A 12365-nucleotide genomic window follows, 5' to 3' on the forward strand; every position below is an offset into this window, starting at 1 on the left:
AAACCAGAATAGCAAACATAATCTGGGGAGCAAGATAAAAATGATAAAGAACCTTTTACCTTGATAGATAGAATTATCTTAAACCTATGTTGTTCTATTACATCAAATGGAAGCATTGATGTATTTCATACACACAGGAAACCTTCTGTGTAAGCTATACCTGTTTTCTGTTTTAAAGAAGCCCTATCAATAAATAAGATTGCCCCACCTAGATGATATCACAGATCTAACTATCAGTTAAATATCTCTTTAAAATCTAATTCAAATAACATAAGAAACACCATTATGTAGCACATAATTATTATTACGGCTTATTCATGTACTGGGTCAATGCAAAGATCAGAATACCCTTGTCTGAATACAGTGCTCATTTCAGAGTAGCATAACAAAATAAGCAATGGTAAATACAAAAAACTACTGATCCCATATATAAATGACAACAGTAGATCTAAAAAAAAGTACAGTATATTGAAGTTATTCTTAAATATTTTGTTCATCCCCATCTATCAAACACTTACCACTGCCTTATACATAACAATATATATACGTTTGTAAAGATTGCATTGTTAAGCTGCCATACTGCACGCAAAATGTAAAAACACCCAACCAATAGTCTACACTGTAGTTCTAATAAATCAATTAATGAAACAGCTATCCCAGAAAATCACAAAAGATATACCGTTAACAATGAGCACGGCAAAACAAGTAACACTACTCTGATTCTGGGTGTCAGCTATTTGTAACAACTACATATTCTCAAAATTCTTACATAGGAGCTGGTTTGCATAAAAAACAACACTATTCTCTTACATTCGAGTGCAATGCACCCAGACTTATGAAGGCTTGAGGGTTGCTTTCAAAATATTTCTTCATTTTCACTGAATTCTAATCATTCTTATAGCATTATAATTTTGGAACAATGACACAAACATATATATATATATATATATATATATATACACTAAAGAAAAAGAACTAAGGAGGCATGACTACTATAAAGGCTTAAAAGTGTTCTCAATCCCAGAAAAAAATAAAAATGCTATTAATATCACTCAAAATTCATCAAATAAGTGAACTTGACAAATCCTTTTAAAGAGGTGTAAATTCTAATTATCTTTTGTCTTGTGATCATTTTAATTGATGCTGTTTGCAAAGATCAGGAAGGTCTAGGTAGGGATATTATACTTTGGTTTCCTTCATAGATGGAGCTGTATTTGTACAATATGCTCAGATATGTGATAGCATCTCGCTGTAAAAATTCAATACAGGAGAGTTTCTACCGTAGGTCAACCTAGGAGATATTAGCAGGTTGGCCATAGGATACATAGAGCTGGTATATGAACAGTGAGGGAGCGTGTGCAAATGTTAGACAAAAACAGAGCAAATAGAACTGCAACTACTGTAAGAGAGCTGGAGATAATACCAGTAGGTAGCACCGGCCCTTAGTGCAGCACTGCTCACCGACATTCCTTACACCTTTATTAAAAATAAGCTAGCTAAAAGCCACATTATATACATGTAACATACAAATATTGTTTTATGAAGATATATACACAAAATACATGTATGCAAAAATATTGATACTATGGTAATCAACTGCTTGCTACTACTTCAGCTCCTTTCTAGCAACCAACTCTCTGGTATGACCACCGATGCACCTGTCATGGGAACACAAATGTCAATAAAATTTAAAAAATCATACTGGTCATACTGTGACATTGCCATATAATACACACATCCAAGAATGCAAGGCATATATACTGCTTGTATGGTATGCTACTTACTATGTGATGTTTTTTTATGATGACATTTGCTACAATAGATTGTAATACTGTTCCAATGTCACATAAGTTAATATGTAAGTTCTCCTTCAATAGCATTGCTGACTCGCAAGCGTAACATTTAGCGAAGGGATATTATACCCTAAACGGGATGTAGTCAGAATGCCGACAGTCACAATACTGACAGCAGCTACCGATGAGTATGGTTCATGCCCCATGTTTGGTGACTAGCACTTGATACGCATGGTACCGCCTGGTAATGCTTTGTTTTTCACACCTGCCCTCAGACAATGAAATCCTGCATTTGCACTGGATAGAGTGGCCGGTTCAGTCAATCTTCTCCAATCTGATTACTAAATAAAAAAAAAAAAAAAAGATTCTGGGTCTGTGTACTGTTGTCCAATCAGTTCTTCAATCAATCTTGTCAGCCCAGCACAACACATACCAATCAATAGAACGGGATGTAGTTAAAATACTTATGGCAGGGAAGCTGTCTGTTTAAATCCCGGCATTGGAATCCCGACCTGGGATTTAACATAGGCGGCTAAATCCCAATGACAGTCCACAGACCAACGACAAAATCCAGACAGACTGCATCCTGATCGAAGATAAGCCATGGTGCCATTAGCAGTTAACCCTGGGGGTGGCGGGTTAGCATTAGGCACCAAGGGAGGTTTAGAGTTAGGCTTTGAGGGGGAGGTTAGGGTTAAGCACCACTGGGGGGAGGTTAGGGTTAAGCACCACTGGGGGGGAGGTTAGGGTTAGGCACCACTGGGGGGAGGTTAGGGTTAGGCACCACTGGGGGGGAGGTTAGGGTTAGGCACCACTGGGGGGAGGTTAGGCACCACTGGGGGGAGGTTAGGGTTAGGCACCACTGGGGGGAGGTTAGGGTTAGGCACCACTGGGGGGAGGTTAGGGTTAGGCACCACTGGGAAGGGTTAGGCACCAAGGGGGGAGGGTTGCCGTTATCGTCATTTTGACAGCAGGCATCCCGACTGCCAGGACTTCATACCCAACCCAATAGAACTGTAGGAAAAGTGAGCAGAGTATTTTTATCCAGTGTTTGCTTGTTTTTCACTCCTGTACATTTTGCAATAGTAGTATAAGATTCCTGCCTCGTTTCAAAGGGACTCCAATCTCAGGAAATTGTATGCTTAAATGTACAAGGGCATCCATATGCTTGACACAGGGTAATGTTAGTTCTCCATGCATGTTATGAGAACGTTTAGTCTGCTACTTCAACCTGCTTATCAGGAGGAGTCCTGACTATGAATCCCTTGATGCTGTCAAATACATTTCCAGTAAGTCATGCTCCTAAGCATATACTGTATATTCAGGGTTGACTAACACTACTACCTTACAGTGACAGGGGAGCCTGTATAAATTGTGTATGCTTGATGGTAGATGCGTAACACATGATGATAATGATGATGGCCACATGTACTAATTGGAACCACTTGTGATTGTTTGTTTGTATCTGATGTATTAGGTAAGTTTTTCATGTTTTATTACCTAAACCCGGTTAAAAACAAGTAGGCGTAACTTTATGTGACATATGCCTCCCATAAACTGGACACATTTGCTATAGGTACCATCCTGTATGCATCTTGCAACTTTGCATATGCAGCAGGGATGTGCAGTCTGTGTAAGCAGGAGAGGCAGAGCCTCCCCTGTCATACTCCTGAGATTTGATATAAAAATTACTAGAATAATACAAAGAAGATATTTATAACTTATAAACATCTTCTTTGTTTATTGTAATCATTTTTATAGTTAATACTCACCAGCTTTGTGGAACTCCCTGGGACTGCATGGAGACAGAGATGAGGCAGCAACAGCTCAGCTTCGCTTCTGTTTAGTCAGACACTGCTTGCAGAGCTGGGGACAGGGCCACACCACAGGCAGTATGCTGCATAGCAAGAGAGCTAATAAAGGCATGCCTCTGAGTATGGGGGGCGTGCCTTGAGCACTGATGGACACCTTGGATGTGTCACGTGATCAGGAAGTGCACTGCAGTGTTTAGAGATTGGACTTCAGCCAGCAGCAGCAAAAGAAGACAAGTAGAAGAATCAATGGACACTAAAGCTTAGTATAGTGAGGGGAGAGTTACAGTGAGTAGGGGGTGAGACAGACTCCCAGCGCTCAGACTCATTTCCATGTGTGCCTCCCCAGCCATTGACCTCACCGCACGTCACTGATATGCAGCTTTTTTAATGAATGCTTTTTATGCCTGCAATTTGGGGTGCAATTACAGTCAACTCAACATCAGACCCTTTGGGCCAAATGTAATAGGGTGAGAGTTTAGAAAATGTGAGAGTTTAGTAGTAAAACACTAATACTGATCGAGTTGTATTTTCAAAACAGGAAACACCTGGATGAGAGTTTAAATCTTGAGAGATTTGGAGTTTAAAAAACAAGCAAGTTTGCATGTTCTGTGACTTTATTACATTGGCTGAGTTTAAAAATGTGAGAGGTTTCTCTCACATTTTCTAAGCTCTCACCCTATTGCATTTTGCCCTTTATCTCTAAATATTTGCATTAGATTAAACTATAAGGAAAAAATTATGATTAGCATGCATTTAACATAACACAAAAGACGTGGATTCAGCAGTATGTATGCCTTGAGCATGGAGACAGTGTGTGCTTCCCATTAGTAGTCTACAGCATGACACATTTTTATATTACTAATACTATTACTAAAGTTTGCTCCTGTCCTACAGAAACCCAGGAGATACTCACAATGGCCAAAATGATACACTAAATTGACTTGCACATTTTCAAGTGTATATAAGATATTTAAAACTTTCATATTAAACGTTGACAAGCATGTGAAAATTAAAATAATCACTTTTTTTGTGGAATTCTATAGTATTTCTATTGCGATAACATACACATCAGCCATGTACGTATGCATTGTTACCATGAGAAGACAAAGACCCCCACTGTAACAGTGACCAGCTCAGAGAGAGAACTGTAACATTCTAAAACATTCTCCAAAAGTTTCTCTAAAGATGTGCAATATTATTGTATCTGAGCTTAATGTGTGACTTCATTCCCTGCATATGCCATAATGTAGGTTTGTTTGCCGTTTCGTTCTCTAGAAAAGTGCAAACCTTTAGAAGTCCCCAGCCTCCTACCATTGGCTGACCATATGCCGACATTCTAAGTGCTAGCAGTAATTTACAATTTCTATAAATTACCAGCATGGCCATTGAGTGTGGTTGCAGAAGACAAAGTGGATCACACATATGTTTATGTTGATTTGCCTGCTGTAAACATTGACAGAAAGGGACTGATTGATTTCATGGTTCTTCCACTAATGAAAGAATTAAGGCATTATATACGACTATGCTGGATCACAGCAACAATGGGGGAAAAAACTTTACAATGGGAGAATATCACTAGATGATTGGCATTACTCCAAATGCTTCTTCAGTATATATATTTTTAGACTCTTGTTTTTTCCTTGTTGTCAGTATGATAAATTACACATTAGCAGGGATTAGCAACCACATAAGTTTTCCACTGGCAACAAAGTCATTGTTTTGATGTCAGTGTTGGTCATGGCAATGAATAATGGTGCTGGCTATACAAGGGCAGTCCGGGAATCAGTTCTTATAATGCTGGAACAGCTACTTTTCCTTCTCAGGATAGGGGTACTCATGGAACTTGAGGGCTCATTGGGACACCCATGTTGAAGAAGGATGTCTACACACTCTTGGCTTCCAGCTTTCTTAGCGTAGAAGAGTGCAGTGTGACCATTACTGTCTCTGGCCTTAACATCAATGCCATACTGTAAAAGAAAGAAGATACAATCAGTGAATCGAATACCTCAAGACTTCTATGTGCCTAACTTTACCAATGAGGAGATACTGTGGCTATCTTAGCTCTTGGTGAGTTATGTAGATGGCTTGGGCAATGACACTTTGAGCTACTTTATAAATAGAAACTTATACGTTCAAAATTGTGTTACTATGTGTTAAACCTAATAAAAAAGGCATGCTATTTTTATATCTTTCAGTGCACAAGAACTCTGGAAGATCGTTGTATTTCAAAGTATTATATTACAAATGAAAAGTGAGTTTGTGCAGCTTCGTAACCTTGTTTCAACTGAAATGTTTGTAACTCAAATATATATATTTATGGAGATAACTCAGATCCTTCATACTCCTCCAGCTTCTGCTGTCCTGTACCACTAGTTGGGTGTCAGCCAACTACTGTATTAGGAGTGTTCCTACACTGCAACAATGGGAGGGACCACAACTTTATGTTCCCATGTAGTGTAAACAGGAGCATTGGCATATCTATAATGAGTGCAGTGTGTGCGGTTAACGTGGAGCCCTGGGTTCAAGGGGGCTCAAATCGCACACCCTGCACCCATGTTTAGTACTCACCTCTCTGGGGTCCCACGTCGGTGCTGCAGCAGCAGAAATCACCAGGGAACTTATGCTATGACCATTTTCCCTTAGATTTGCACATGCACTGTAGAGAAGCCATGTTACTGGAGACTTGCACGTGGTTATATAGGATCTGGCACAATGCCAACAATGCCAGAGTCTAGTGCACACATAGTCTGCACACAAGCTCCCTCCTCTCTTAAACTGCCCCTGCATACGGTAGTAGCTATATCAATTTTACATACACACTTGATTGGATAGTCACTGTTCCATCAGGTGACTTATACACACAATAAAAAGCCTCTCCCCTCTTTCAGAACATACCCAGCTACTATACCGTCTACATACATATGTGGTAAGTACTTGTAAGTCATTCCAAGTCATTGTTGTCACAGTTATTCCCAGTAATAAGGGGCATTATAATTGAGAAGGGAATTATAGGATTAATGTCTTACTAACAGCAATGCTAGTGTAGTTATAGCATTAGTGGAATATAATGCTCCATGCAGTGTGTATTATAATTATAATGAGGACATCTGTTTCTGTGGGAAAACAAACAACTTCAGGGGGTCTGGAAACACCGTTTCCTGGTACTCCATTTCTCATATGTGGTTACAGATATATACTGTAGAGCTAGATTTACTGTGGCGGGTTTTGCAGCAATTTTGAGCCTAAAGTTTAAAAGGCCAACAATATTAAATGCAAACCCAGACTTGGCCCATAATCCTATTCTTTAACATAATAAAAACTACTTGGCAGTGTGCAAACCCTTTAAAATACAGGAAAACACAAAAAAAAATTATCTATGACCAGCTACAACAATGGCATCTTTTTGAAGCACATAAAAATGCAATGTAAAAATACATTCTGAATTAGCACTATAACATAAAGCCTCACCCAGACCAGCAGTTGTGTGATCACCATGTGGGGCAGCTCACAGGCTGCATGGAGTGCTGTGCGTCGGTCCCGGTCTCCTGTCATGCCATTGATCTGCTCCTTGTTGCTGTGCGCTAGGAGAAGCAAAACATTGCCGAGGTCCTTTTCTTGGACTGCTCTGAAGAGTTGCTTCACCAATGGGATCCCTGGGCTTTTTAGCGGTGCCAAAAATAACCTCTGCTCATACTTTGCCCTTATCCAAGATTCTCTCTCCTCCCTGAAGGAAAAAAAGACATCATAATAATATATGTTAACTCTAAAGACAAGCAAATGTAATACACTGAAATATTGCCTATTTCTGGTTAACTTGATATTTTAATGGACACCTGACACTAAGATAAAATGGAATATTTTCTGAAAAATAACAATAATAATAATTATAAAATGTCATTAGAAAGAAAAAGGAACGCAACATTTGCATTACATTTGTTGTTTTCTTAGGACACCGCTCTTCTTTAGTGTGTTATAGTCAGTACCTTGTATGAACTACTATGATACTAAAGCATACTTAAATACGATGTCAACCTTGGGTTTTATGTCCTCTCACATCTCCCTTCGCCCTATACTGTGGCAGTCCCTCCCCTGACACCCCACAATTACAGAGATAAAGCAGCGGTTTCTTTTTCTCTGAGTATCGCTGCCAGAAGACCTTTCTAATCAAGTTAAAACTGGAGATGTGCGCGGACCCCTGTGTTTTAATTTTAATTCAACGTCGTGGTTTAGTTTTGGTTTTGAATCTAATTTGAAAAAAAATAAAAAAATTATAAAAGCAGATAAAATCATGTTTTCTTAGTGTGCTTTTGTTCCTACAGTATTAACCTCAATAACATTAATTTCCAGTCATTTCCAGTCTATTTTTGACCACCTCACAGTTTACAATATTGTTTTCAACACTATTGGCCAAAGGCTGCACCGAGCAAGCTGGCTTACTAAGCGACAGCGCTGGCACAAACACGTGACAGCTCAACTCCAAATGTGGCACATCTACTATTTCTGCATACTAAGGGCCGTATTCAATTAGACTCGAAAAGCCCAGATCCGCAAAATATTATCGCCGATTGCAACTTTTCGCCTGTCGGAAACTCATCTCCGTATTTAGGCCCTCATTCAGAGCCGTACGCTCTGAGCAGAGCGCACGCTCTGAATGAGGGCCGTCCTCCATAACTATGGAGCGTCCTCCTGGACGCTCGTATAGCTGTGGGTCATCACCCACAGCCTATACGAGCGTGCAGTTTGATGGCCGCGATGGTCTTGACCATCGCGACCATCGAAACTGCGAGCCGGAGCCTGCGGTTGAGGTTTTCAACCGCAAGGCCCGGAGTGATTTTGGCTCTATCAGTGCCAAAATCACTCCCACTGACATCACTAGTGATGTCAGTGGGCCGGCTTCTGACGGTAGGCGTTCCCTTAGGAACGCCCCCGTCAGGGAGGCACACCCCCGGCACGCCCACCAAAGGGGGCGTGCTGTCAATCAACATCGACAGCACGCCCCCTTTGATCAGACACAACGAGCGAAGAAAAGTCCTTCGCTCGTCGCGTCTGGCGCATGCGCACGACGGAGCTCCCGCCGTCGTGCGCATGCTCAGTGCAGAACATCGACCCACTTGCGAGCGGACAGCCGCTTGCGAGTGGGTCTGAATCAGGTTCCAAGTAGGATTCGCCTCTGAATAGCAGGAGAAAAGAAGTGCATTTTTTTATTTTGGGGGCAAAGGTGGGGAAACCACTCAGAACCTTTGGGACAGCCCCTAAAGGACAATTGCGTCAAAAAATTCCTTTAAAAAACACCCCAAAACAGTACTTTCATTTTGGGAGTGAAAAAGCACAAAGTGGGGGGATAAATTCAAAAACTAGCGAAATAAGGTTCTGGGGGTGCTCTAAGAAAGGGCCAAGTATTTTTGGGGTTGCAGGTGCTTTTATGACGGAGGAATTTCACTTTATTAAAACTTCACTTTAGAAACATTAAAAGATGCTTGCACCCATTTTCACGTACCCTAAATTTGACAGGGCTACTTATTTTCACCAAAAAATACTGCTTTATGCCATTCTTCACCACTTGTGCAAAGACTAATTAGAGGCAATTGTACCAACTTAAGTACCCCAAACAGTTTTATTAGGACTAATTGGGCACTACTATATTGTTCCCTGATGTTTCTGCATTTGTTGGCGGGTTCAGGCTGATTTCTCCGATTCTGACACCACTTTACGCCTGTTCTGACTTTGCGTGTAGCCGTTTTTGCGTCTTATGAATTGAATACGGCGACTAGCAGGGACGCGCACGATAAGTTTCTGAGGCCAAAAGATGCGATGTAGGTGAAAAGTCCGGCAGGTGGAACTTTATCGCGGATGCGAAACTAATTGAATACCGCCAAAAATCTGAATTATTATTAGCACTGTTTCATCTAAAATGAGAAACCTGAAAATATTAGCTAATGTCATTTTTTTATTAAGTAACCTGCAAGTTGTGAACACATTGATTATTAGACCTTTAATGCTTTAGACCATCCAGTTCCTAACCCTGGGAGTCGTGTACAATTGGTCATGTTTGACCCTTTGCATCTACCTTTTGGAACAATGTAGACAGCTGTACATTGTTTCTGTCATTAGTCTGTACATATTTTAGACCAAATGGTCTTTGCACTGTCACAGTATATATTAAAAAGAAAAGAGATCAATGTTAAATACGCTATTCTGTTTTGTTTGTTTTATTTCTCTTTGATCAGGGGAGAAAAGCCTAACTTGTATTGGAATTGGTGGGAATTTTAATTGTCTACATTATTTTTATAGTAGTTATAGTTATAGGCGAAGATGATTAAATGATTGCATTGTTTGGATTCTACCCTCTACCCCTTTATTTATCCAGTCCCTGGGAACAAGTCCTGTTGTGTTTGTCTTTAGTTGGTTTTTTCCCCCCTTCCCCCCTTTTGTATTTTTAAATTTTATTTTTGTGCGTAGTCGGTCACCTTTGTATTTGGTCCTTACCCCTCTCCCTCTTTATACCATAGTTTATAACATATTTTTTTTTTTTCGGGGGGGGGGGGCGGGAGGTGAGAACTGAGTAAAATTATAACAGAAGTCTCTAACCTTATTCTGTTCTTAAGTTCATTATTCTCCTAAACTCAAACTACAAACTGTACCATTGTATGGTGTATGAGGCCCCAGTGCATCTTGGCTGCCATCACTGGTGGAAGCTGAGGAGTATTAGACCCTGTGTGATAGTACTTAGCAGTCTAGCTTTCTGTTTATTTCTCCACTTTTTTCTCTGGAAAGGAAAAATGCTTAGTTTTAACCCTTAAAGTGTACAAGTTGCTTTGTTACAATAATACTAAATGTGTAGACAAAAAAACCTATAAAACAAACTATCACAATTCAGAGACCAGAAAAAAAAAGTGATGGATTTGTAAGCTCCAGAACACCAATGCCCCAGTAAAGCACTGCAATATGTACCCTGCCAAACACACACAATCTTGGCACTTTTGTGGCTGAAGTGCTTAGTTTGTTTGGGCCCCCACAAAACAAGCTACCAATGGGCTTAAGGCATTTTTCAGCAGTAAAGTTTCCCTTTATTATTAGAGGTGATGTTTTCTTTAACATTGTGAAATATTGTTTAGATTTCATGTGACTTTTATTAAACTTTATTACCCCTAGCCACCTTCAGTAGATGTTGAAGTACTATCATGACTGCTGGCAGCAGTTACAGCACTAGGCTGCTGCTTCTGCTCTTCTATCATCTGATTCATATCAACTCGCAGAGCTCCTAATAATGGTGACACACTAATGACATTATATTTTTTAAGACACAAGTTTTATCATTTTAATTATTGATAACAGTGCCTGAATACACAACACAGTGCCTTATGGAACTACTAGTAATGGTGTCACCCTAATGACGTTATATTTGTGAACACACAAGTTTTTATCATATTTTATTTCTTTAACAGTGCCTGAACACACAACACACTGCCTCACAGTGCTCCTATGGCTTTTTTTTATTACCCTTTAACTCCTATGGCTTTTTTTTATTACCCTTTAAGTTAAACACAGAATACCAGTCCCAATGGTGATTTTTTAAATGACAGCTGTGTCCCTTTAAGTTAAACACAGTGATCGTGTCCTTATGTGCTCCAACCCACTCCTAATGGCATTTTTTAGTGCCTCAACAGTGCTGCAGTCCACAGTCACCAGTGCCTCTACACATACAGTTCCCCTTTATCACAGTGCTCATAATAATTTTTTTATGACAAAGTGCCCCTTTAGGGTTTTTTAACACAGTGCTCCAGTCCACTCCTCCTAATAGCGTATTTTAGTGCCTCACAGTGATGCAGCCCAATCCCACATGCTCTCCCTCCAGTCTCCTGTGTGAAATGGCGCCCAATCACGAGGGAGGGACTTTAATATGCAATTAAAAACACGTGAGATTCAACCCCGGGAAGTTTAAATTTGCCTAATTTTGGCATCTGAACATGGCGGGAAGACCTGAGCCCTGGCTCGGTTCGAATTGGAACCCCTAAGTCTGGGTGTGTTCGGTTTCAGCGGAAACTGATCCACACATCTCTAGTTAAAACTACACATATAATCTGATGTAACATGTGGGTAATAATTAAGCTTTTACTACATTAATGAAATAATTAGTATTCGTGTATGTTTCTTAGGGACAAAAAAAGTCTTACAATTAGTCCAGTGTACTGGTCATTTGAACTTTGCTCTCAGAAGGGGTGATTCAGTTGTTGTGTGGACAGCGATAATTAATGGGTGCTCAGAGTTGCAATTCAATTGCTCTGGTGTCCATTAATTATCGCCGGCTTCACGCCCTATTAGAAATTGTTTCATTATGGAGCTGTAAAAAAATGTCCTTGTAGGGTGGTGGTTAAGAGATACTAAAGAGTTATAAAAGGAGTCTTATGGAAAAAAAGGAGGCTTCATCTGTGGAGGGTGACATGCCTAGAATCAATCGAAAAGATGGTCAAGAACTGCTTTTCCAGTACTAGGATTCGTTGGATTGAATGTTTGTCTTGTGTTAAGTATCTAAAGTTAAATATTTGTTTAATTAGAATGTAAGCTCTCACGAGCAGGGACCTCTTCCCTCATGTGCTTCTCTTTACATTTTCTTCTACTCCTTACTCCCCATAACACGTGTCTGCCAACTCCCTGCTGCTTATTGTGAGTGCTTAATCGCTATTGCAGCAATGTATATAAATCGTGTCCTTGTCCTGCACTGTAATGTACTGTAAGTTACTTGTTTCTTATTCACTTA

General features: G+C 40.0%; 1 protein-coding gene across 1 annotated transcript in view; it reads right to left on the minus strand.

Moving 5' to 3' along the window:
* Window positions 1-4852: 4852 nt before the first annotated feature.
* The window catches only part of AGAP2 (ArfGAP with GTPase domain, ankyrin repeat and PH domain 2), a 241807-nt gene continuing 234294 nt past the window's right edge, over window positions 4853-12365 (minus strand). The window contains exons 17-18 of the mRNA XM_088466186.1: window positions 7076-7331; window positions 4853-5574 (exon numbers count right to left, since the gene is read on the minus strand). Coding sequence (XP_088322312.1) covers window positions 5368-5574; window positions 7076-7331 — 463 coding nt within the window. The 3' untranslated portion in view covers window positions 4853-5367. The remainder of the gene's footprint in view (window positions 5575-7075; window positions 7332-12365) is intronic.

The sequence above is a fragment of the Taudactylus pleione genome, unplaced genomic scaffold (assembly GCF_031769625.1).
Source record: "Taudactylus pleione unplaced genomic scaffold, aTauple2 ptg000065l, whole genome shotgun sequence".
Taxonomy (NCBI): Eukaryota; Metazoa; Chordata; class Amphibia; order Anura; family Myobatrachidae; genus Taudactylus; species Taudactylus pleione.